Genomic DNA, 27,067 nt, shown 5'->3' with positions numbered 1-27,067 from the left:
CCTCCTTTTTCAACCCATAAAGACTTTTAAGACTTTCAGTACTCTTTGCATTGTTTTTTTTAATCCAAATTTGGCAACATAAAAGTCTATAATTTCACACACCCTTCTCCTGGCTGACTTGGATTCTGGTATGCAATGAAACACAGGCTAACTCACAGCACAGAGTTCTGAAGTCAGCTTGAGAGAGTTTACTAACACATTCCCATAAGTCCTTAGAAAAAAACACCAAGCTCCTAGTCCAGAAGCATTCCTGAATCTATTGCCACAGATTAATGAATCAAACAGGCCAGTTATCTTGAGACAAAAAAAATAACTACTGAAGATTCAAAGGAAGTCAAGAAAACAATTTTCTTGCTGGCTACACACTTTAAACGCAGTCACTCGTCTCAGACCACAAGCAGTCACACATCAAAATACTTTTGAAGCCATAGTGATGCCTCAGAAAAACATGTTGTTCTTGAGAGATACTAAACACTTATCCTGCCATTACCAGCAAGAAGCTATGGTGGTTTTCTTACCCAAGAGAAAGTGACACCTGAATATCAGGAAATTCTGAAGATGCTATCGGTAAGACTAAATTACACCTGCGTGTGTGGTGTAATTACCTCATCAATATACAGTGAAAGGAAAATTCTTCAACCTTGACATCAATGTCCACACCTGCTAAAATAAATTCTTTTAACCTTTTCTCTCATTAATTCCAACACTTAGTGGTGGTTTTGGGGTGATTCATGTCGTTCAAAGCCAAAACAAAACCACCACTTTTAGAGGAGAACCAACCTCCATCGAGGCTCCTGACTGAACCACACAGCGCTCGCTGCTTCTGAACTGCTGGCAACACAAGTTTCTACATTTTTGTATTTCTGGTAGGCTCCTATTTCAGAGGCTGATAAGATCATCCCATAGACAGATCTAATTAACTCAACGTTTTCAGTTTCATCCCCAAAAACTGGAAGAATGACTTACTTGGGTCTCGACTGCTGTACGGCCATCCTGAGGCGGGTAAAAGGGGCAGCACAGGAGAATTTGCCCTGCTGTCATCCTCCACTTGCTGCGTAATATGTCTCACAGTTTCTTTGTTTTTCCTGTTCTTCCTGCGGCCCGTGGGCTGCCAGCCATCCCCCACTCCTTGCTCTGAGAACCCACTCTGTATTGCACTATCCTTGGCAGAGTGCAGCTCACCCCCTCCGTAATGGGACGGGGACACCTGCTCCTCTTTGATCCGCAAAGACCCATAGCCCATGTCGCTAGCCCAGAGAGACTGGGATGAAATGTCTTCGTGGCTGTCCGGTTTTGGTTCTTGATCCTCTTTCCCATAACTACTCCCTCCCTCGTGGCAGCTGGCAATGGCTGAGTCCCCAGAGGAGTTTGCTGGGCTCGTTCTCCGAGCCAGCCAGGGGGATATACTCCTGCCAGCCACCACTGCCGAGATCAGAGCGTCCGTGCTGCTGCTGGAAGGGGCTCCCAGCTCATAATCAACCAGGTCCTCCGAGGCATCAGACTTGATGCTGATGTCCAGAGCTGCTTTGATGAAGTTGTGACAGGCCTGCACGATGTCTGTCATCTGCAGGTAGCTGGCGGCCGACATCACCTCGATGACGTTCCTGCTGGTCAGCGCCAGGTGTGCGGAGTACATGAAGTCAATGATTGCCTTAAAGCCCTGGGCGGTGACGATGTCCAGGTGGGTGACTGTGGCCTGGTCAGAGGTTTTCTGCACCTGGCAGTAGAGGGTTTTGAAGTAGCGGCTGCTCCCCAGGAGGACGTTTTTGTGAGCCTTGAAGATCTTGCCCTCCACGATGATGCAGACGTCGCAGAGGATCCCGTGCTGCCTCTGCTCGTTCAGCTCCCGCAGCAGGTGACGGTAGTGGGAAGCAATTTCCATATCTTCCTTTCGGTTATTCATTTGGAGCTCTTTATGTTTCCTCTTCCACAAGTCCTGCAGGGGGAAGGAAATGAAAGGATTACAAAATCCAAGACAAGGCTGAGACAAACCCCGGGTTGTACCAAAAGAAGGAACAGGTTCATCTGGGAAGAGTGGCACAAATACAGCTACTGCCTGCAATGCCTCCACATTCATTAGAAAATGCACCTTACTTTGGCCTGACTTCAAATAATTTACATTAAAAAGGACTAGATTTGAAGCCAATCCTCCAGTGGCTCATAACATCCCAGAGCAAATGTTTCTTTAAATTACTACAAACTTGTAAAAAAACCCATCTGAAGTAAGCAGAGAAGAACAGCTGTCAGTTTTTACTGTGAATTTGTTGAAATCTGGTTTTGAAAGAGATACTTGAAACCATGCTCAGATGCCCACAGCCTACTGAGGGGCACACTGTAACACATTTTCCTCAAGGGAACAAGCATTGTGTGCAGCACACAGAGGAGCTGAAATCCTCAAACAGCAAGAGCCAATTGAACCCAGCATTTCCCTTGTTATACTCCCGTGGAGGGGCTATAAAAACAGTTTAAAAGTCACAAGAGCAACAAGCAAACCCAAGAAAAGTTTTAAGTCCCCACCCAAACTAAACTGGCAATAGATCACAACTATGAAATTGATGTTATTTGAAGCTGAATTACTTACAAGCAATACTTTGCAATAAACCTGTTATTTCCTTGCTTTACATCTCCAAGTTCACCCTGCAGCCACCCTCAGATACTGAGTAGAGAACTTCTCATGATCACCTAAAGAAAGGATCCTTATGACCAACATGAAGCTGAGAAAAATTCACAGGGCATTTGATCACCTTTCATAAAATTTGGCAGTATTAGCCAAAATAAAAAGCTAGCTGCTGCCAGCAGAAAGGTATCTTCAAATTTATGCTCCAGATCATCCTCCTCTTACACCCCTAAACTGTAAAAGGGCCCTAAATGTTGACAGTAATCAGCAGTACAAGGATTTTCAGATTGACTTTTTTTCCAGTTAGTATCTTTGCAACTCCATACTTGCCTTTAATTCCACAGCTTTACAAATCCTTTGGCATTCAATTGTACCATTTTCTCTAGCTTATACCACTTTTTTTGGAATTTACTATCCAGATTTATCTACCACGGAACAGTGGTTTAATAGTCCAACTACTTAAGAGCACCAAGGTGAAGGATATCTTGCTCCTTTCTCTCAGAAGCTTAAAATTAGTTCCAATACAAAAAGTCCCAACTGTAGAATTGATATGAGTGTCCACATGCCAACACACAGCTGTAAAATTGGACCCAGTTCCAAATGTTATCCTGTGCAGGCACACTCATCAGAAGCCTGGGTTTAGGCTCCTGGTTGTTACTTACAAAAACAAAACCTCTGAGGTTGTACAGCCTTAAAGCACACATGGCTCAGGGTATGCACTGGCATTAAGGAGGATGTTTCCAGCCTGGAGCACCTCTCTAACATCCACAGAGCTCACACACAAACTCAGTGCCATCTGCTCAAACTGGCTGGCAGCAGTGGGCAGCACAGCCGTGATTCAGGAAGTTTCCTTGGCACATTCGAGTGTGTTTCCTGGGCTGTGGAACACAGATCCACAAGTACCCTGCCCCCTTCCCCTACCCTGTGCTATTATTATCATTGGCAGGAGCAAAATAGCTGCAGTTTAGTCACTGTGGGCTAGAAAAGCACCTCCCAGCCCACAGAACATCCGTGAGCTGGGACCTCCTCCTAGAGAGACACCTGATGATTCAAAAGTTCAAGTTATGCAAGACTGCTCCAAGATCCTCCAGTTCTGCAAGGATGGAGCTGCCTCTCTGCAGCCCCAAAAATCTTGATTTGCAAGGCCAGCTGGTCCCTGATCATTGAGAAATGTTCTAGAGAGGAAGGACCTTCTTCCTGCAACACAAGCAGGCTGAACTGTGTTCATCCACTTCAAACCGTGCAGCTTTCCTGCAGAATTAGGCACAGAATGCACAGAGAAGGCAATCTGTTTTTCTTTTTTTTTAATTGAACTGAAAGAGGTCAATACCAGTGCAGCTGCACACACCTATTGACCACAGAAATCTGCCCAGAGACCTCAAACCAAATCCTCACACAGACACCGCCTCTGTCTCAAATAAACAAAACAAATCAATGAAAATCAAACCAAGAATCAAGGCTGGGGAGTATGGAAAGAAACATAAATTAATTTTCAGGTGTTTGGCCTGAAAAGGTTGTGATGGCACCAGCCAGCACAGCATCTCTCTAAGCCAGGCTCTGGAGGTGGCTGCCAGCACTTCCCAACATCTCCATGTTGGAAAGAACCACCTCTTAAGGCAGAGTGACAGTTCAGTTTTGTCTTTATTCCAGAAACCACTACTGCATCTACTTTTAGGAGTTGAAGAGTCAGCTTAGTCCCCTTAGGAAATATGAATTGCCACACAGGATAAAGTGAGCTGTCCATCACCAGTTGTGTCTCCAACAGCTGCCATATCCACACAATTCAGGGGAAGATGGAGGAAAACCTCAGAGCCCACAGTGAGGAAAGGGTCAGAATGTTCTGGATATGACATTTCCTTTCACTGTTCCTCCATGGATATTAAAATCCATATTCCAAGACACAAAGTCCCTGGAACTGTGGGGAGGAGGGGCAGGAAATCTCCTGCAAGGATAATTTTCTCTTCCTCGATTTCATAAAGATTAGCATCACAGTATTTGTCAATGTCTCCACTTGCTCTTGTGAATTTATTGCACATTTTTCCTTCTTCAACTGGAAATAGTCTTCAACTGGAAATTGTATCAATTCCTTGAGATTTTATTTCTCTGCTATCTCATACATTTATTCAGTTTAGTTCATTGGGTCAGGTCCCCCCCCTACTGATAACAATCCACTTTAGATACACCTTGTCCTTTTTTAAGCTGCCTGTGGCAGAAATACAGAATTTCAAATATGTCTCTAGCTACTTTTGGTTTAGACTGGAGCAGTTTGAGGTTCAAGTATTGACATGGATGGATGGATGGATGGATGGATGGATGGATGGATGGATGGATGGATGGATGGATGGATGGATGGATGGATGGATGGATGGATGGATGGATCTCTTGCTCATCTCTTTAGGAAAGAGAAGATAAGGTCAGAGAAAAGGTACCAGGGAATTTTTACTAAAGACAAGGACACAAAAATCTCTGCAAGACTCCTTTCTGACCACTGAGGTAGGCACAGTACAGCTCCTTACTCCTGTGTTCAGTGCAATCAATAAAATGTAACAGTTTCCAAATCAGGAATTATTACTGTAGATGTCTTGATCTTCCTCTGTCACAAGGTCTGCTCCCTCACACCCATCACTCCACATCCAACATCTGTCACAGCATTGTACCTTTGAAACAAGAGGTCTTTAGGGGAGAAAATTAACTATGCCTCAAATTCAGAGGAATTAATTAGTTTTCTGTCTACCCATGTCAAACCAGAACATCCGTTTAATGTCAAGGATCACTAGGGAATTAATCCAAGTTAAATTTAAGGCAATTTGCTAGTAGTTAAAAATTCAGGAAGCTTTAAAACCCTGTTCTTGTGTTCCAATTTCACATGCTGTTTTGTGGCTTGTTGATGGTTTGTTTTTCTTTTTTTTTTTTTCCCTTTCCCTGGTAAGGATATTTATTTCCACTTAAAAAATGTTGTGGAAAGATTTCTTCAGAAAAGCTGTACCCTTCAAACTTCTGTAGAAGCACAGTGAAGATGCAATAACTGGAGATTTCCTAGAAACAGACCTCAAAGATTAATGACGTATTTTTTGGTTTATCTCAGATCTTTTTAGTACATGAAGGCTTTAAAAGTTGAGCATCTACCAGAATTCTTTAGGCCACATGGCCAGAACACAACTTTGCAGGAAGCCAATGAACCAGGAAAACCCATCTGAAGATTTTCAACCAAATAAAATTGCAGCAGATCAGGCTTTCTTCAAAAGCCAGTTCACAGGCAGTACAGTAATTCAAGTCTATTACTTCTCCAAAAAGAACTAAAAAAAAATGTCCCAAACCAAACCATTGCACCTAACAGCAAGAAGAACACAGAGTGAGCAGATTTTAGAGTCACTTTCATGCAAACAACTGTCAAGATACAGGGTTGCTTTTATTTCTCATAGCAGAAAACCCTGGTCTTGAACTAAGCATTAATAATTTATACAATCTTTAACCCTAGCTAGAGCGAACCTATGAAATTGCTTTATTTTGCCCTGCCAGTACAGTTATTTAAACATGAAAATAGCACCTGATGGCACAGGAGGATTCTAAATCACACTTCACTACCCATTGGAAAGGTTTTAAGAAGAGTAAATATTTATTTATTGGCAAATTTCTCAGCCCAGGAATGAGTCTCCTAGCCAAAATCTTAACATCACTAAAATTAGGGAGCACAAATTTGTTGCAGCTAAATCTCAGTGCATTACTTACATTTTGACAAAAAGTCACAGATGACAAATGAATTGCACACAAAATCCTCTACAGAGCAGTCCCCTGGGAAATAGTGGGGACAAAAATAAACTTCCTTCCCTCAGAAAGAAAACAGGGAAAAAAAAAAGGCCTGGAGGTTTGTTTTTTTGGTTCTTTTTTTTTTTTTGTGGGGGGGGAGGGGGGTTGCTGTTGTTAGGATTTGTTTGGTTGGTTACTTTTTCTTTTCTGAGAATATAAGTGAACTGAAGATTTAAACTACATCTGTATCAATTTTCTCAGCATGTTTCTACACTTAAAACCAAGGACCAAAGGTAAAGAGCACCAAAATGCTCACTAGTGCACTCCTCCACCACTCTGCTCCCTAGAGAAAACATGCCAACTGGAATTTAACCAAAAATGTGTTGTTTCCTCCCCCCTCTCCCTTCAGAGAAAAGTAAAAACAGATTAAGGAAGAACTCCAATTCACTCCAATGCTTTATTACACAAAAACCCAACAAACACACCCCACTTCTCTGCTTCCCCTGTGTCCTGTCCATGTTTCCACTCCCAAGACATTCCAACATTTTTAAAATTCCTCTGCGAAGGAGCTCTGTAAGGTGAGATTGGGTTTGAAATGCTTCCTTGCACAACAAGACACAGTGTGCATGCAAGTTTCACTTTTATCCAGTTCAAGACAACAGAAATGCACAGGATTCCTACTCTCCATCTGCCCTGTGCTGAAAAGAATGGGGAACAAAACCCCTTAGGAACTGAAAAGGACAGTAAAGGAGAGAAAAAGACTCAGAATCTTCATGGATGGCAATTCTCTGCAAAGACACTGCTCAGGAGCTTCAGAAGCACAAATCTCCACAACAGCAGTGCTTTCTCACACCTGCGTTTGAGGAAAAGCAACACACAGTTCTGAAGAGTTTGAATTTCTTGATACTATATCACACCAAATTATATTCATATGATCTTTGTCCAAAATAGATATAAGTAACAGCTTACAAAAATGAACAGTTGCCAAAAAAGAAACTCCTTTACCCGATTCTGATTCCTGAAACCAACCATCCCTTGTTTTAAGTTGGTCATTCCAACCACAACTCTGAACTGGAGGAGAAAGAGGCAGATGTTTGTAAATAGATCAAACCAGACCCTTGAGCCAGAGGGGTCACTCAGGGCTCAGGGTTCCATGCAAACAAGGAGCCACTTCTCCCTGGTGAGCAGGGATGGGAACACTTAACTGCAGCCCAACTGTGCATGGGCTCATGGGCTGGGACTCACAGGAAGAAAATAAAAGTTTCACCTTTCACTTTGATAAAAACTATAGAAATACAGAAAGGGCAGGGATTTGGGAGGCACAGGATTTTCAGAAAATGTAAAGAAAAATACTAATTCCATTTTCATTACCAAATTTGATAGCCCCACTGAATTGTCAGTGATTGCAGGGCAAAAAGAGCCTCAAGTCCCTACATAAATTTATTAACCTTGGTCTGATCAGGATTCACTAAAATTTCTCCAACTTCAAGCCAACATTGCCCCATTATAGAGAGCATTAAAACAACATCTCTGTTTAGAATCTGTAGCAGACACAATCCAGAAAGTCCATGAGTAAAGCTCAAACAGCAGAGTAGAACACTGCACACTTCCAGCATCTCACCAGACCATTAAAGCTCTGTTTCCACAGTCCAAACAAGAACAAGGAAAATCTAACTCCAGCAACACAACTTAAAATAGCAGGGAGTCATCATTAAACATTTCATTCTACTCCAAAACTTTAAACCAGAGACTTGGCTGTGGCCTTTCACTTGTCAAACCATCCACCTGAAGTTATGGGTCAGCCAATGTGCAGGAGCTGGACAGCAAAAAAGGGCAATCAAAACACAGGATTTCATAGAAAAATCCATTTATTAACCTTCAGTAGCTCTGACAGAACATGAAGAATTTCACGAGAAAACCAGGACTGAAAATGAGAGGTAAGTGAAAACTGCTGTCCTCCACTTTTCAGAAGGAGGGAAATCAGAATTCAAAATTTAGAAACTAAAGTTAAAAATTTTAGGGGGGAAAAAAAGAAAAGACCAGATATGCATATTTTGCTATATTGTTATTAAAAGTAACACGTGATTTTTGCAGATTTAGTTAATGAAATCATGTAAACTGCAATATTGAATAAATAAACAATTAAAATCCAAGACAATTACTTCTTACCAGTAACAAACTGGGTTCCAGGTCTAGTGTTTCTCCTACAACAGCTGAGGACATCAACAGCCCCAGGGCAGCACAGGTAGTGCCCTTTTGTGACCTTCTGACAGCACTGGTGTGAACTCTTGTAGGAGAAAGACAGAACTATGACAAAAAACAAAACCAGAACAAATTATTAGCAATAAACTAACAGTGAAATGTTTTGAAGTCCTTTACTTACAGACTCACAGTTATGACATCCTTACTTGTGACTTAATGAATTCCAAAAGAGTCAACTCCAAGCATATCAATACATTGAAATTAATTAAAACCTGGCAATCACTTTGTAATAAAGTAAACAAGAGTTACTTCTTAAAGGTATGGGAACAAAAAGGTCTAATTTTAGCTACTAAAACTTCAATCAGACCCTTGAACAACAGGGTTTCCTGTTTGGGAGCTTTTCAAAACATTCTCACTTTAATGACTCTTTAAAGAGACTCACCTTATCTGACCTATAAAATACTGAGCTTTAAAAGCTACCAGTACAGCTCCTGAAAGAGATTTGCAGTGGAACACTCAGGAGAATTTGTTCTTGAAATGTTTAGCTGCCAATTTCTAGTGGCTGACACCATTCTGGGTTAAGAGACCAAACAATCCCAAGATTTGTTAAGTTTTGTGTAAAATACAGATATTTAGGTAGAGTAAGCCACATTTACAGACAGGCTTCTCAGAAAAAACCTGAGTGATGATGGTTACAAGGCACAAGGAGTAGGAATAGTTCAACTACACCAAGGCTTTGTGTGAGGACACATCCACTAAAACTATCATCTTATACACCTATTTTTCTTGTATAAAACAGACTTTCTTTTCTTCAGAGTAGCATATACACCACACTGACAGCATTTAACTTAAAATCTAACACTTCTGAGTCTACTTTATTCAAAACTTCATATTGTTAGCCATTATAAAGTCCTTTTTGATCTCTGAATTTCAAACACCTCCAATACACAGATTAGCTCTCTTAATGAAAATAAGCTATAAATCAATACTGGTGATTTCAAGACTGACCTTCTGTAGTAACAGATTGTGAAAGAAAACATTAGAAGATAAAAGTTAAGAAAGCTTTTCCAACACAAATTAATGCCATTATAGAAAGTGAAATAAAATATCTAATAAACAAACAAAGTAATTAGGAAAATCCAAGCAGTCTTATGGCAAACAGCAGAACTGAAAATCTTGAAAACAAATATGACCCAATTGAAGCAAACACCAGTGACTTTGTTCTCAGTTTCTATTCTGGACTGCCAAGCCTTGCCTTTCTCTATTTCTGATTGCTTCTCCATTGCAATTGTTTTGGCGAGCTCTTTTTAGTGCTGTTATTTGGACAGTGAAGAAAAAATAAAGTGGTGAAGTGAGGGAGCCAGACCAACCCAGACACATGGGAAACTACTTTGTTAGCAAACTGTAACAAGGTGCATGTATTTCTCCTTAGACTTGGGGGCATTACTGTTAAAACTCTCACTTACACCTGTCCCAGAGCACAAAAAGAGCCAGAACAGATTGGTAAAAATGGCAAAGCTGAGCCCTGCACTTTTTCTTCTTTGCTTGGAGCTCTGCACCTGTTTCCCTCTTGTGATCAAACAGATGAGAACCAAGTGACTGTGATGGACAGAGGCACCTCTGCCACAAGGAAGGAGCAGAACAGCCAGAGGTATTTCTCCAACTTTTGCAGATGACCAAGATTTCTAAATGAGCCCTGGTTATAAATGTTAAGTCAAGTTTTATGAGGAAGTTTCAGCTCTCATAACAACGTTCTCTCCAGGTCCCCTTTCTCTTTCCTACACCACATGACAAAAATATCTTTGAAATGCTGAGAGCTTACCGATACTTGAAAGTGTTTCCTGTCAGCAAAAGTAAACCTTGCAATGTTTCACAGCTGGACAGTGCATGTTTCAATGAAGAGAGGAGAATGGTCTCTGCTGAGAAGCTCCAGAAGGTTCATCAGATGTCCTGTGTTTGGGAATGGAAAGAATAGGAGGCAAAAATTAAAATCCAAATTTTAACTCAATACAAAGCCCTTCAGTGTCACATAATTATAAGCAATGTTTAAAATAACTGCATATTTACAACGCTGTTTGCCATTTTAACAAGAAACATTCTGATATATTCCTATAATTAATCACACAGGAAAAATTATTTAGCCTTTGTGTTAATGTAAAGAAGGATTTTAACATACCAGTATTAAGACTGTTAACAACTCCTGACTATGCTTCCAGAAGTGCTTTGAAAATGTCATTCTAAAAACCAGCAGTTTATAAAAGAACTTAAAAGAATTTAACAACATTGTTTCAGTTGACATGTAAGTTTCAGTTAATGTTTGTGTGACCTCTGCCACCCACACGCTCTAAGTGGGGCTGGAATTAACCTCACCTCACGGTTATAGTGATTCCCCTCCAAACCAAAAGATTTGCCTAAGGTTACAGAAAAATCATGTGTCCATGTTGTGTGAAAGGAACAGATCTGAATTTTACTCCCATCCAGCTTGACTGAATCACAGCCTTCAAAAGCCAGCATGACCCCCAGATTTTACCCACCAAGCAGCATCCACAAAGGTACCGAGGAAAGCGCTTTGCTTCTCTTGCAAACATTAAAAAAACCTAAAAAAACCCCAAACAAAAAACCCAAACACAAAAATGAAGATGTAAATAACCAAGAGAAGCTTTACTTTCCATGCCTGTAAAAGCTATGCACCTGAAATACAATATGCCAGTGGGTAACAAGTTGCTAATCCCACAGGATGCACCTTTGCACCAGGGCACAGGTGTGTGCAGCCAGTTCCAGCTGCTCCCTGCAGAAATATTTCCACTGCACTTGGATTTCCTCTGCATTTCCCTTATTCATTTCCCCAGAACTTCCAACTCTGTCCATCTGTCTGTCTCCCATCCTGGCACAGTAACAGTTGCTCAAATCATTCCCCTATTTTTGATCTCTGTTCTCTCTCTCCTCTGGCTGTACCAGAAGAACAGACCCAACACTACTCATGTCATGGACCCTGTAGGACACAGCAAGAACTTGGCAGGACTGGTACAGGGTACCAGGCTTGAGAAGCCTGGTGACATCAGAAAAAAAAAAAAAAAAAAAAAAAAAGAATTTAGTTACAGATGTATCTGCTAATCTAGCAGTGAAGATTAAAAAACAACCTGAAAAATTCAAATGCCTGTGGCTCATATGACACTTACCTGTCCAAGTGCCATTAGATCTCCTTAAGATCTCCTACAAGATCTTAAGCTTTTACTTTAAAGAGTCACAGAAGAAATCTAAGGAAAAGAACCCCTGCCCTTGTGCATCTATTAGTCAAAAAAACCAACATAAAAAGTACCTTAAAAGAAAAAGAGGATTAGAGAACTGTAAACTTATCATACTGGGAATTGCCCTGAAGAATGGTTTCCCCCAAACTTTGTCATTGGTTTTTTGGCTTTTGAATTAGGGGATCTTTGCCAAAGTTCCCAAACTCAATACGTAAAAAAGGAGGGAGCCAGAAGGGGAAGAATCATGAGGTGATTTTTAAAAAGAAGAAAAGCATGGGTAAAAACCAAGAGAAATATCACCTAAAAGACAGAAAATACGCACAAGGAGTCATGAATTATCTAAGAGTAAAAGAATCAACCAGTGCAAAACTAAAGATAACACATGAAGGGCTCTGAGAACAACTGAATTCTGTTTGTGGAATTCATGGGACAAGCCCTCTGTGCCTTAGGTAAGGATCCTGCTTTACTTTTTAGCACAAATCTCATAATCCAGATTTGATCAACTACTACTAAAAAAAAAACAAAAAAAAAAAGGGGGGGGGGGGGAAGCCAAGAAGGAGACATTGGTAACAAGAAAAGTCAAAAAGCTCATTTTATATTTAGCCACCACCTCATTCTCCAACCTTATAGTAGCAGGACTGTTAAGAGCAACTGGGCCCTGACTACTTCATTTATTGGCACTTAAATTAGTTGGGTTTGGATATTTTAAGCACCTAATGTCCAATACAGACCATTGATTCTTCTGTTTCATGGCATGATCTGAGCACTAGTCAGGAAGGCATTTCCTCTGATGCTGTATCAGTGCAAAAGGTGCAAATTTTGTTTAACCCTTTCCTCTAAGAGAGTGAGCCAAAGCCCTGAAATACTGAAATATCAGCTTTCTGCAGAGCCCCTCTCCATGGGGTGAGAAATACCAGGAAGCAAACTCACTTGGATGGAATAAGCAGTTTGTTCAATATATGTCAAGGAAATAATTAGGAAAGATAACTAGGTATTTCAACATACAGAAGTATAAATATATTCTTTAATATACAAAACCTTGCTCATTTTCTAAGTAGGGTTCTTGGGCAGGTGAGGTCCTGGAACACCCTGACATTCTCCTTAACAAGTGTACTTTAGTCCACACCCAAGCTCCAAGATGTTTGTAGAATTTTCTTGACACCTTGGTGCCTCTTTCCAGTACAGGAGATGCCAACTCAGAGTCACTATAAAGCAAACACAGGACAGCTTCCAACATTTGCAGGGTGTTTTTCTTCCCAAGGGCACACATGAGTCAAGTGAGCAGCAGGACAAGATCACTGCTGTCTGGGCTGGAATAAAAGCCAGTCACATCCCCAAAAATCGAGGCAAAAAGGTGAGTTTCAGCTCTAATTCAGCATCTACCTGTCACTTCTCAGCAAAGCCACCTCTGCCCTCCTGTGCCAGGGCCATCCTTACCTATGCACAACTGAACACTGCCAAGAGGGAACACATTTCCATCTCATTAGAACAGCTGTCAAGGATCTCACCCTGTGCTCAGAAGCTATTCCAAACCAGCATCTCAGCAGCAGCCTGATGTTTCTTAAACACATGGGTATGAAAGAAAGTTAAAGCAACTGTTCAGAAAATAACTGCACCACAGCTGACTTGGTAAGGGACAGCAAACCCCACCCACGAGCCTCTGGACACCACCACATCCCAGAGGGAATTCACCCAGGACTTCCCACTGGTTTGTCTTTATGAAGAATAAGCACTTTCAGTAGAAATTTTCATCGCTATAATTGAAAATGTTTGGGAGAGCTGAGTAAACCCCTGTTTCACAGAAGGGGAGATGGGTAACAAGAAGTTACACACCAGCACATTCAATCAAAGCTGGAGGATGGGAACTGAGTCCCAAAGAGCACCTTTCCCTCTAAACTGGACAGCCTTGTGCATCCAAACACACTGAGGCAGCACAAACCAGAAAACTATCAATCTCTTTAGGGAAGTTGAGATTCTTCCCTCTGCATCTCAAGGAAAGAAGCCCCACCTGAAGTGATACAGGCTTTTATTTCTCATCCTGCCTAAAGGACTGCAGATCCAGAGGGAACTGAGAAACCCAACTGAAGGATGTGTTTAAAGGGGCTAAAAACACAAACATACAAAAAGTCCTCGGGAAGGGAATAAAGTGAGGTTTTAAAGCAACAAATTTTAACACTGGAGCCCTGACTGTGTGCTTGCCCAAATATCATCAAAACTCCCATGGAGATGCTTTAGGGGTGCAGTAGGATTCCTGCAGACCAAATTCCTGCCTCTGCCTCGCAGCCAGGTCCTAACGTGACCCCTGCTCTGTGCACACAACCTGCTCGCTTTCACTATGAACACACTCCCAGTTTCAAATGTCACACGCAGAAAACACAGGTGAGCTCCACACTTCAAAATATTCCAGCCAAACGCAAGCCAGCAGCGAAATATAAAAATGGAATGAATCTCTCTGTGTAAATTGTCTGAATTTTCCAGGGTAGTGCTCCCAGCCAGGAGCGGACACAGATTGCTGCCTCCAGGGAATTATAACAGACATGTGGGGTAACCATTACAACTGCAGGTAGCTCTTCAAAGACTTCAACTAAACCCTCTCTCCCTGCCCTTCTGTTTGCCCATTAAACTAAGCATATAGGAGCATGGAAAACCCCTGTGAATGCTTTTTACCAATTTAGGGGGAGTCTGGAAAGCATTACAAAGCGCTCTGGAGCAGCCAGTGAAACCGGCAACACGAAGGGAAAAATGTCCTGGGAAAGGTTGAGCTGTTTATGAAATAATTCTGCCCTGAAAGCAGGCAGTGGCAGTTTGGATTGGGTGTCAGCCTGCTCTGCGCTGCTGCTGCTGCTGGGAGGAGAGGAAACTTTGCTTAGAAACTTCAAAAACACAGATCTAAAAAAAAAAAAGGGAAAAAAAAATCCACCCAAGTGGATAGCAAAGACAAAAAGAATATGCTGAACCTCACAGAAACACAGCACATCACCAGAGGAAAAGCAGGCAATTAACAGATCTTCCAAACATGAGGCATTTTTCCTTTTGACAGAGGGCTGCTGGGGAGGGGGGAGCTGCTAAACTGGTTTTCCTCTAAGCACTTCCAGATATTAAAAAAAGAAGAAAAAAAAAAAAATCCTCTCGCAAAGAACATATCCACTGTTGTACAACTGTCCCAGAAAACAAAGACCACGGGGAGAAAGTGGCCCATTTTCTCCAGTCTCCAAGAACCCCAAGTACAGGTCATGTGTTCAAAGGCTCAGTCCTACACACCCCAGATCAGAGCAGCATTGAAAGCACAGAAATAAACACCTAAGGTGAGAGTTACTAGAATGCCCCGTTTTTGGTGCCAGCCTGAAATTGACTCAATTGCACCCAGGCGAACACACGGTCTGTGAAAACAACCGCGAGAGAAGTTTCACTGTGAGTGAGTTTCCCCCTCCTGGACACGCTGCATCAAAACCAAAAGATTCGTTTTCTATTTCAGTTATCCCATGAACGCACCAAACCCGGTGGGATATTTTTCAGCAATTGGGGAGCCCCCTGAATCCTGTCCTGTAGCTCATTCTCCTCTGCCTGCTCCCTGTCAGCTCCCAAAAAACACCTCAAAGCTGTAATTCCTCACCACATGTTGAAAATATTGTGACTAATAATACACTCCACCCATTTTTTTCCATCACTAAGGATTTCAAAATATAAAACTTGACAAACAGTGAGAGAGTTTAGAAAGGGAAAAATCAAATTTTATTTCCAATTAAAAGAGGCTATAAAAGCATAAAAGTGAGGTATTGATTAGAGTGAAAAGAGCCATCCAGTCACAGAAAGCTTCTTCTTCAAAAATTATGTTTTTCTCACTATTCTTGGGTATCACTGCCTTTTCTTATAATCCCCACAGGGAAATAAAAAGAGAAAAAATACTCCCTGTCTTTTTTGAGAAAACACATTTAATGCATTAGAAGCAGGGCTGATCTGTGCATACAGAGAACCCACACTCAATAAATACTTGATTGAGTCCACAAACTGAGACCTACATCTCAATGACAGCAACTAAATGCTAAAAATGATACCAGTGATGCAATTAAAATGCATGCAAGAACTTTGGTACAGGTGTCTACAATGCCACTGTTTGCTAAACACATCTCCTAATTAGCATGGCTTTAAACAATGCTGATAATAATCCCGTTCTGTAAGGCTTGCCAAATGAATCATTGGGATTGCAAAATAAAAAGCATGAGGAATTCATTAAAGAGCTGTTAAACTCTCCTTTGTTTATCTTTCCCCGGTCAGGTGTAAAAATAAATAAATAAGGGTTTATGTCTCCAGATTCCACCCGAATGCTCCGCTCCACAATAACGTGCCGGGGAAGAACCTCCTCAGGAGGTACCAACATTTTTTTTTTCCTCTCCGTTTCAAAAGAGAAATCCTCCCACTATTACAGTCCTGAAAATCTGCTCCATTCTCTATTTGTCATCTGGGATTGAGTTATCAGACACTACTTGTATTACTTTGGGAACTGACATGTCTATTTACAGAGACACAAAGGCAATCCAGCAGCACAACCCCTGCTTCTCCCTGCACCTCTCCTTCTCCCCTCTGCCAAATCCTACCAGCACTTTTTTTCTGGGCAGGGGGGAGGACACCTCACTAGTTTCCCAGCATGACAGAGAACATTTCCAGCCACTTTTGCACTTGTTACAGCCTTATGAAAAATCACCTATATCCCCCCCCGCCAAAGGAACAGCATTATTCTTTCAAGGCTTTTTTTGTTTGTTTGCTTGTTGGGGTTTTTTGTATTTCTTTTTTGAAAAGAGGGTCACTTCCCCCATTTCAGCCTGCAATTAAAATGGAGGCAAGGCCAGGCGATCTATGTCTGGCTTTAGGGGGAGACAATAACCCAAAACAGGCCTGGCTTTAAAAAAAAAAAAAAAAAAAAAAAAAAAAAAAAAAAAAAAAAAAAAAAGAGGAGAGGATAGGGAGAAAGAGAAAGAGACACACGCAGAAAGAGAGAAATACAACATGCTTCACCAGTATTATTACCTCATCCCTTTTTCCAAGCAGTTTTGAACCACACTCCTGACAAACTCTTGGTCCAACTTGCACGGATGCTGGTTTTTAGGGGGCGGAAAGGGTTTTAATGCTGGAGCCGGGATTGAGGCTGGCTATCCGCAAGTGGAGCTGCTGTTAAAATGCCCCCTTGTCTCTTCTCCTCTCCCTTGAGCTGGGTGTTGACGCAGCAGAAATTACCAGCTGGAAAATTCCCCTTTTGGAGGTTACGGGGAGGAGGGGGGGGGCGGGCGGAGGAGCGAGGGGAGGGGAGGGCCGGGGGAGGGGGGTTAAACCCGGCACTTACCAAGTTAAGCCATCCACCCACACCAAATAGGACACCGCGTCCCAAAGAAGGCTCCGTGCCCCCCTCGGCGGGCAGGGCGCGACCGGCCGCGCTCCCCCCGCGGCGGGCGGGCGGCGGGGGGAATAACGGGGATAAAAACGGGGATAGGGATAAAAATGGGGATAATAAGGGGGATAATAACGGGGATAACACCGGGGCGGCGGTGCGGGAGCGGCGAGGGGGGGCTCCCCGCCGCCCCTCGAGGGGTGGGGGGCGGCCATGGCGACCCCCGCTCGCCCCGGGGGGCGGGGGGCGGCGCGCTTACCTGTGCCCCATGGAGGAGAGCGGGGTGTCGGAGCGGCCGGAGCGGTGGCTCCGTCGGTCACTCCGTGCCTCTCCTCCCGGGTGGGGAGGGGAAGGGGAAGGGGGGGCGGAGGGCGGAGGAGGGGGGGGAGAACCCGGCGGAGGGGGGGAAGGGGGGGGCGCCCGGGCGCGCTCCCGACGCTCCCTCGGGCGCGCGGGGCGCGAGCCCGCGGCGGGCGGGGGGGGGGGCGGGGGGCGGGGCCGCGCGGCGCGTGCCGGCGCTGTCCCCGCCCACTCTCCCCCAGCGGCGGGCGGTGATTGGGTGGTGGTCACTCAGTCGGCCACGCCCCTTCGCCACGCCCCCCTCCCCTTGCGCCGGGGGAGCGGGGGCGCCGCCGGCGGCGCTGCCACTGCCGGACACCGGAAGTGAGGGAGGGCGGGGGCGCGCGGCGCGCGGGGCACGCCGGGACAGCGCGGGGGCTGCGCTGAGGCGGGGGCGGCGGCGGGAGCTCGGGGTCGGTCCCGCGGCTGGTGCCGGTCCAGGTCCCGGTCCTGATCCCGATCCTAACCCCGCTCCTGCTCCGGACCTCTCTACGCCTCCCCGGCTGTCTCCTGCCGCCGGCAGGTGCGCCTGGCCCCGGGAGGGGCGGCTGTGCGCCCTCGGCGAGGCGCGTCCTCTGAGCCCCGCCGCGGGATGGAGGGCGGCGGGTGCCGGAGCGGGGCAGCGCCGCAGCCTCCTCCGGACCTTGCAGGGAGAAACAAAAATCACTTTTCCCGTCTTGTACGCACCGAGGTGTATTTCACACAATGCCCTGAAACGAAATAATGTAAAATAAGTGCAGTTCGGAGCCCCCTGACCCGTAATGGCCAGAGAGCGAGGCCGGTGGTCGGGGAAGGATGGAGATCAGAGCGGATGGAGATCAGAGCCAGCTCCGCAATGGCAAACCTCCCGCTGCAACAAAGGGCAGGGCTTTGCCCTTTTGACTGTCGCGCTGAAGGATCTGACAGAAACTGCCCTATATTTCAAAGGACGGAGCTTAACAGGGCAGGATAGGTCTGGAGCGTGGGGGAAGTCTGCGCGGTCGCACGATGGCTGCGGCGAGCGGGGGATCGCTCTCGGTGCTGTGTGCGGTCGCTGGATTGTGAAAGCAGGAGCTGGTCCGGCAGATAAAACGCTTGCAAGCTGTTTAATCAACATCTGCGTGCTGTGATTGCGCCCGAAATTAGGGAAATACGTGTCTGACCAACGGGGATGGACGTTTGCACGGTTAACTGACTTAGGTGTGTAATCACAGTAATTGCCTGGCTAATCGCGTGCCGAAGGTTTAAAAATTTCCTCCGTGGTTTCCTTTCCCTCATCCTATATATTTCCTTCATCTCTGGCTTTCAAGCAGGCAGACCTGCTCTCGAAATCTTAGATTTGACTTTTATGCCTGCTCTTCGTTCAAATCTATTTCTATAAGGTGCTTTTAATCCGTAGGACGTCCCCTTACAAAAACTGTATTTTCCACTTTTTAATCTGTGATTTAAATAAACGGATGTTCCATCGTGTGCTTTCCTCCCCCTGTTTCCTCCCACATACCCTAAATACCTTTAATTTTGAAAAGACTCTAAATAAACCTGATTAATAAAAACAAAATGCCTTTTCACTCCAGCATGTTTTTAATTACCTCTTCATTTTATATTGCAACAGAGTCCAAGCACCACCTTCCTAGAAAGAGTTCCATTAAAATGCAAATGAAGACTTTGCAGAAGTTGTTAATGCAACCAAGGACACTATTTCTTAGACTTGAGCAACTCAGAATCGGTGCTGGGCAGGGGTTCCTGCTGCCCCCTGCTCTTTCTGCACACACAATCCTGTGTAGAACATGTTTTCCAGACTCTGTCACCTGTGGGTGAGGAGCACCAGAGCCGAACAAGCAAAATCCCTTTTCCACCCTAAATGTCGCACTGGTTTTTACATGTATCTGTCCCCCCCTCCCCAACCTGCAGGTATTAAATCCTTCTGTGCTTTGAGTCAGTGCATTTTTTAGGCTGAAATACGAAGGTTCAAGGGGCTGTTGAAAGTGGAGCTTTATGCCATTATGTCTTGTTTTGCATGACATCTGCATCATCCCTGTTGTGGCTGTAACCATTCCTGCCTTTCCTCGCTCCTCTGTTTGAAGCCAAGCTTCCCCTGCTACCCCAAAGCTCCTCAGGTGCAGGATGTAAGCTCCCCTCCTCTCCTCCTGCCCAGGGTTTCTTCCCCAGGTCTTTGTTGGAAGCAAGCATTTCTTCCTGTGGTATTTGTTTGTGTGTCAGGCTGGGCTGACTCCCCCGGAGCAGCAGCAGCTGCTGCCCGGGCAGTGCCCTGGGGAATGTTCCCAAGAGGGGGAGGGTGGCAGCAGGCCCTGTTTCCCAAAGCTGTTCCACACAAAGGATTTCAGGAGACTTGAAAAGCTTCAATATTCTTTTGCCAAGCCCCCTCTCCTTTAATCAGAAGGTTGTGTTGTATTTTAGGTAAATACTGCGATAGCTCAGTGTGCCCTGAGAGGTGCTTTCTCCTCGTGAAGAAGGAAAGGATGTGCATGGAAAAAATGAGAGCTTGGAGGAAAAATCAGAGTAATTGGGGTAGTTCCTGTGATTTTTGATGTGCAAAGGAGTGATTAGGAGTGTAATATCACGTCAGAGGCTACAGACCACGTGTTTCTAGCCTGAGTCCACATCCCTTGGTACCCACTATACCACGGGTTCTACCCTGGCAGAGACTGGTGGTATCACACAACTGATGGGTGGAGACTGGTGGTATCACATTACTGATGAATTTTAGCAACTGGCACAACAGGTAAAGACCATATTCCTGTAGCACAAGAGTGCTTGGATGTTCCTTTTGCTCTGCCAAAGCACTTGGACCCCCAGCACAGCCACGCTGCCACCACATGCCAGTTCTCCATCCTCACTGAGTGGGCAAATTAAGCACCATGGACTTGCACGTGTGCTGTTGAATTTCACTGCCTTTTCAGTAATCCTGCTCCTCTGTGATTGCTCCCTGGACCATCTCCATGACCTCTCCAGTGCAAATAAGTCAGCACCATCCTCCCACTCTCTCCTGCACTGGGGTATGGTGGGACCAGACCAGGGGACGGCAGCAGAGGAGGGTGGGCTGGGTGCTGCATTCATACCGTGTCCCATTTGCAAAAACATGGGATTGGTGAGGTTGGAAAAGACCTCCAAGATCATCAAGTTAAAGCAGCACTACCAAACCCAGCACTAAACTATGTCCCCAAGTGCCACATCTGCATGTTTTTTAAACACTTCCAGGGATGGTGATTCCACCACTTCCCTTGGCAGAAATTCCCAAAATTTGCCAATATGGGCAAAGAAATTCCTGGCCAGAAATGCCAAATCATCAGAAGCACTGAACATTCTCATTTCAGTTCCTCTTTCCAACTCTCTTCTAGTTTATGCCCATTGCAGTTGTAGGAGATTCTACACTTGATAAACTGAAATGATTTCCTGTGTGTCCTTGTCATGCAGGCAGTTTGGGAACAGGTTGACAGAATCTAAATGGCCTAACTATTGCTTTTTCCTCTACTGAAGTATTGTAGAAGTAGAGGTTCCAAAGCAATCCTGGGCAATCTGTGATCTGCAATCTCAGCGATCCCCTTTTTGTTTCCATCTTCTGTACAAGGTAGACTTGGCTCTCCATCACCAAACCCTGCTCTTCCCTAGGTGCAGCAGGAAGAAAGCCATTTTGCAGAGCTCTGCCTCTCTGAATCCCTGGAAATCCCAGGACCATCAGCTTTGTGCACGGCATGGAGAGCAGCTGGCAGATGTCAGAGGAAAGGGTTAAAGGACCCACATTCCTGTCCCCACTGCCCTGCCCAAAGGTCAGGGGTTCCTTAGGTGAAGGAAAGGAGGGAGGTGGTGCAGCCCTGACCAGGTCATTTGAGGAGTAAACCACATCTGAGGGGAGCTAATGAAGCAGCATTTGTCTCTCTCACAGGCTTATACTCCCGGTCTGTGCAGGGCAAGTCGGAATTCCTTCTCTAGTGGGAGTGAAGATGTTGATTGTATTTTTTCCATGATGTGTATTGAGGCATTTGCTAGGTTGTGGGAGTAAACACTTGGGGGAATTCTCCATGAGCTAGCAAGGGCAAGGCACAAGCCTACTAAATATGGTGAGTGAAGATTACAAAAAAACCCTGGAGAGTAAACCTCCCTCTTTCCACCCCATCTCCCCACCACCACCACCCCCGCAGATTTGTTCTCATTATCCTGTGCTGTGTCTCACTGCTGGTGGGGTAAACCTGCTGCCATTTGTGGGACTAAACACATTGTGCTGATTTAGTTTTGTTTTCTGCACCCAAGGGCAGCACTGGGGTGGTCCTTCGTGGCTCCACCACGCACTGAGACACACAGGACCGTCCTGCTGGAGCAGAGACACCAGATACTCAATGGGGGGGAACAGCAGGAAATGCTCTCAGGTCTGTAAATACTTGAGGGGGTGAGAGATGATGGTCATGTACAAAATATTTGACCAAACACATCCCACTGACCTCCTTTGGTGCTGCTCTTGAAAAAGGATTGGCCAGAGTCAAACAGTTGATCTTTAATGCTCCAAAAATACATTCCCTTTCAAAGCTTCTCAAGTGGAGAAACATCCAGGCTGTCAAATTCAGTCCCCTACTCCCAACTTCTTGTGGCCTGGGTCAGCTCAGCTCTGGGGTGCCCATGTAGGTTCCCCCAAGGCTGCAGGTGACCATAAGGATGAAGGATGCTGGGGCCATGGCAGGGGGGGTGCAGGAGGGTGCAACAAGCTCTGTCTCCACCTTGTCCTGCCTGCTCCATCTCCACTGTCCTTGACTTGCTGCTCCAGCTCTGTCTCATCCTTCTCTGTTCCCCTCCCTGGAGTGGCCCAGCAGCAGCCAAACTCTGATTCTTGTGGTCCTCACTGGGAGCCTGGAGCCAACCTGGGCCCCTCAAAGTCCCAGCCAGAAGCCACAGACCATTTGTGTGTTGGTTGGAGCTCAAGAGATATCTGTGCCCTGCTGACACCACCCTCCTCCTGCAGTGAGGGATCTCCACTTTCCCTTTTCTCAGCTTGGGTTCTCCTCAGAGTGGTTTCCTGCTGTATTTTGCATCATAGTGCTTTGGTACTTCACCCCTTCCCAGGTTTCCTCCTGTCCCAGGTATGGATCAGGAGCAGCTCACTGCTGTGTACTTTGGACAGTGCTCTTTAACCAGATCTTTTCCTTCTGCAGCTTTTTGCAGACTGTCACCTCTGCACATCCGGGAAATGTCAATGCTTGGGCCAGGCTTTGTCCTGATGCCAACAGCAAAATGTCAGCGCATTCAGAATAAATTTTGATTCTTCCTCCTCCACTATCACCCTCCCTTACTCTTGCAACCTTTCTAGTCATTATCGGGGGCTCACAGCATTCCTTTCGAAACAGACACACCCATTTTCAGGAGACAGAAGCAGGGACATCCCCATGGTTCCACATCCTTCAAAGTCTGATTTGACTCTCAATCAAGCCCAACCCTCTTTACCACAACACCTACAAACCCAGGGTATAAGAGAGATTTCACTGAAATAGATCCCTCTGTTTGCAAAGATTTGGTTTTCTTCAGAACCCAAGGAAATTGCAGGGCAGCAGGCAAGTCCTTGGCTCAGTGTGATCCATGAAAGCCGTGTGTGTCATGGAGCTGTGCTGGCAACAGGCAGAGGCAACAGTTAAAAAATACATATATATAAAAATATACATAACTCCTGGAGTTTGGGAAGTGTGGTTTGGGGTTTCAGCAGGCAATTGCTGGTTCTCCTAACGACTCAGGCCACAGCCAGGGTTTAGCTGGGTTAAACACTGAGTCAAGTTTTGCTCTAGTTATTGTGGACCTTGTGATGACACTCTACTCTGGGAGCATTAACCCACCTCCATTCCCAACCTCCTCAGCTCAGAGGGTGTGGACAGCTTGTTTTCCTTTTGCTCCTGCCCTGATGCTTCCTTTTGGTTTTACCTCCAGTGTCCTGAATTTGCTCAGACAGCTCCAATTTCAGGGTTCCCCGCAGGGCTGTGCTGGAGCTGAACTGCAGGGTGTGGGGAGCAGCACATCTCTGGTTGCTTCCCATTCTAAAATAATAACAAGAAAAATCAGGACAACTCTGGCAAAACATTCACAAAATGCTCTTAAGTAAATAAGAAGGGTTTTGCAAGATATTTGAACTTTTATTAAATTGCTTGTCAGGAGGAGCAATGAGGCTGTCAATAATTGCTTCATATTTGGAGCTGTTCAAAGGCTGTTCATGGCATTTTGCACCCCTCTGTGAACACCCAGCTGGTTCCTGCACACCTGAGTCATGCCAGTGGCCGTGCATCACGCTGGTCAGCATCTCCCTGCTGTGATGCACCATTCCCAATGGGAAAACGGCTCATTTAAGTACCTAAACCCTCCTGTCGTAAATGGCACATTTCCATGATGGGTGTCCACCCTGGGCACTTCATGATTGTCTCTGTGCCCTCCCCTGGGTTTCTCCTGGCTCATCCCAGCTTTTCCCAGAGAAGCCTGGCTGGCTGCTGTGACCCGTAGGCGAAATCCCAGTGCTGCCAAGCCCTGGGGAGAGCTCGGCCGCCGTTCCCAGGCTTCAGTTCCCGCAGGATTTCCTATCTGGGCAGAGCCGGGGTCAGCAGGGAGGGGTCCGGCCAAGCACCCCGCAGCCCCCAGCCCTCGCCCTGCTGCAGGAAACTCTGCCGGGAGCACGGGGTGGAGTGGGGGAAAGGAGGGGAGAGGAGGAAAATGGGGAGTCACAGGGGGAGCCGCCAGATAAGGCTGGGCTGGAAACGCTGGGCGGATGCAGCTCCGGGCTGGGGCTCGGACCTGCGCCCCGGTCACTTCCCTCGTGCCGCCCAGCCGGAGCTGTTAGAGGAGCCCAGGGATGAAATTACAGCCAGGGAGATCCAGCACCTGAGCTGGCTCCAGCAGCACGTGGCCAACAGGCAGCGGAAAATCCCTCCCGGAGCCAGCTGTCCTCGGGAAGATGTTTCCTCTTCTCCGGTCAGGCAGGGCAGAGCTCAGCATCGCCCGGGGCCGTGGCCGGGGGTATCGGCCCGGAGGGTGTGGGGGTCCGGGGCAGGCAGGGCCCCCTGGCATCCAGTGTCTGGTGAGCCCTGGAGCCCGCAGCTGGAGCCGTGCCGGTGGGACCAGCACCCGCACACAGGCTCAGGGGTGCCCCCAAGCAGAGGCAGAACCACCGCTGGCCCCACAGCCCAGGAGAGGCCCTGATCTCTGGGAAGTAGCACAGGGATGTGAGCAATAACAAAGAAGACAGATGCTTTCTTTATTTTCTTTCCCCCTGGATTTAGTGGTTCCAACCCCCTCCAAAAAATGTCTGTGCTCTCTTCTCAGCTATTTTCTAGACCCAACCCACTCATTTTTATTATCCCTCCAGGAGTTTGTTCCCTGTAATACATTATCTGCTCCCTCATTGTCACTCCAGCCCTGAGCTCCACATCCTGCTGGACCCAGCATCAGTTTGAGCAGCCCCGTTGTGCTTCCCCTCTGCCTTGCTCACATCCCACTCCATCCTTGCTTTTCCCAGAGAAGGCAGTGCTGGAGCTGCCTGTGTAATCTCCCCTAGCCCCTGTAGCCCCGTCTTGGCAAGATACTCCATCACTTCTAGCCTCCAAGGGGTGAGGGGAGCAGAGCTGCCCCCAGAGAAGGGTTCTTGGCCCCATCAGTGTCACACAAACCCCCAAGCAGTGTGGGAACAATGTGATCCTGAAGACCCCTGACACCTCACAGACAGGGCTGAGGGCTGTAGGGAGTTGTGGGACCTGGAGGGGTGCTGTCTGTGGAACCCCAAACCCCCAACCCTGCTCTTTTCCTGGCCCAGGCTTGGCTCAGTGAGCACCAGAGCAGTGTGGGTTTGGTTTAATCTGCAGGGAGATCTTCACACCTTCCTTTGCTCTTTTTCTCGCCAGCCCCTCCGCCTGCCAGTGCAGCTCCTTGGCGGGGGCAATGCCCATCTGCTGGCAATTGCGGGTTTTTTAAAATGTTTTTCCTCCCTCCCTCCCTCTCCCTCCTCCATCCTCTGCTCCTCCTCTTCTCACCCTTTGCTTTCTCCATGTGTTTCTTTCTGGTGCAGCATGGATACAGCTCAGTGGGATGAGGGAGGATGGGGAGATGCTGTGCCCGGTGCCAGCTGGGAATTGACCTCCCCGACCTGCAGTGAGTGCAGGTCACAGCAAGAGCAGGTCCCAGCCTTGCACAGGCGTGTGCAATCCCTGCTGTGCTGCCTGGGGCTGGAGGTGTCCCTCCAAAGGATGGGGTTAGGGCAGCAGAGGCTGCCTGGGCTCTGCGGGGTTAGCAGGGGTACAGCCTGCATCCGTGCAGATGCAGCGTGTTTATTCTCACCAGATAGTTTGATGGCTTTATCTGATCACAGGTTTTCCTGAGGAAGGAAGGGTGAGTCTGAGTCACTTGAAAATGGGGGCCCTTCATCTCTGGGTATGACTGGTGGGGCCGTGGATCTCAGCAGAGCCCCAGGGCAAGATGTGCTCCCAGCGCTGGTGTCGCTCCAGGTTTGCTCTGTGGCTCTGCTGGGTGGGCAATGCCGTGGTCAGTAATGGGTGTAAATCCAGTGTGAGCAGCCATGGGTGTCAGAGAAAGCACCTCAATGCCACCGAGGGAAGAACGCGATCATTTACTGTGTCTGTGGTGAGAGAGGAGGGAGCTGCTGACATGGTGCCCCTGGTACAGCAAACACCATCACAAGCAAATTGAAAGCAAGAGATAAAATCTGGCAGCAATTGATAAATTCAAGGGAGAGACAGGTTCATGCCCTCCTGGAAGAAAACCCAGATAATTAAACTCCCTTGTTCTGTTAATGCCTTCTGTGAGGGGCTGGAGGAATCAGCCATGGAGAGCCGGCTGCTGCTGGAGAGCTGGGAGGCAAAGGTGTGCTGGGGGAGCACTGGGAGATGGGGAAGCAGAGTGGGTGGAAACAGCTCCAGCTCCTTAAAACCGGGGAGCTGGGCTGGGGGCTGCAGCAAGCTGGAGCTGTCCTCTGCTCCCTGACCCACCCACACACCAGCATCCTTCCCAGCTGCCTCTGTGCCTGAGAAAACAAATGGATTTTCCATGAAGTGCCCTCAGAGCCGTCACACTCGGCATTTTGTGGAAACCGGGGGTTTTGAGCCTTCCTGAGCGCAGCCAGGCTCCAGAGAGGGGAGCGGAGCAGGCAATGCTGAGCTGCTGAATGCACACAGAGCCAGGCCCCTGGGGTCCAGAATTAATAGGACAGAGCAGGGGCTGTTCCCTGCATGTTTTATTTATGGGAATCAGGCCAGTGAAGTTCCCTCAGCTCACCGAAATAGTCACATCGCCTCTGCTTTGCGCTGCCCACAGCCGTGACCTTGATAAATGGGTCAGTGCCCGGCCCCTTCTGCGTGCCTGGGGGGGTGTTTCCTGCATGGGGGGAGGTTGAGCTCCCTCCTCAGACCCCAAAACTCAGCCTTGATGTGCCCAAGAGTGCTCCTGCTATGGGCAGGATGTCTGTGCTGCCTGCAGTGCTGGCTGTGCCTGCAGCAGGAGGAACCCGTGAGAAAGGACCCACGGGAACTCCACCGAAAATCCCCCAAACATCAAGAGAGC

At 46.6% G+C, this 27,067-nt stretch overlaps 1 protein-coding gene across 6 annotated transcripts in view; it reads right to left on the bottom strand.

Annotated features, from left to right (window-relative positions):
- ZBTB46 (zinc finger and BTB domain containing 46) overlaps positions 1–17,539 on the bottom strand; it is a 53,233-nt gene extending 35,694 nt beyond the window's left edge. The window contains exons 1-5 of one of the 6 annotated variants that reach the window (XM_084218110.1): positions 17,153–17,539; positions 16,840–17,049; positions 10,389–10,516; positions 8,534–8,671; positions 967–1,936 (exon numbers count right to left, since the gene is read on the bottom strand). In XM_084218110.1, the coding sequence (XP_084074236.1) occupies positions 967–1,936; positions 8,534–8,587 (1,024 nt within the window). In that variant the 5' untranslated portion in view covers positions 8,588–8,671; positions 10,389–10,516; positions 16,840–17,049; positions 17,153–17,539. The remainder of the gene's footprint in view (positions 1–966; positions 1,937–8,533; positions 8,672–10,388; positions 10,517–16,839; positions 17,050–17,152) is intronic. The other 5 variants (XM_084218111.1, XM_084218115.1, XM_084218112.1 and 2 more) reach the window with 5 other exon arrangements.
- Positions 17,540–27,067: the final 9,528 nt, after the last annotated feature.

This window comes from Fringilla coelebs (genome assembly GCF_963513975.1).
Source record: "Fringilla coelebs genome assembly, chromosome: 18".
NCBI classification, from domain to species: Eukaryota; Metazoa; Chordata; class Aves; order Passeriformes; family Fringillidae; genus Fringilla; species Fringilla coelebs.
This window is presented reverse-complemented; position numbering and strand designations above follow the sequence as displayed.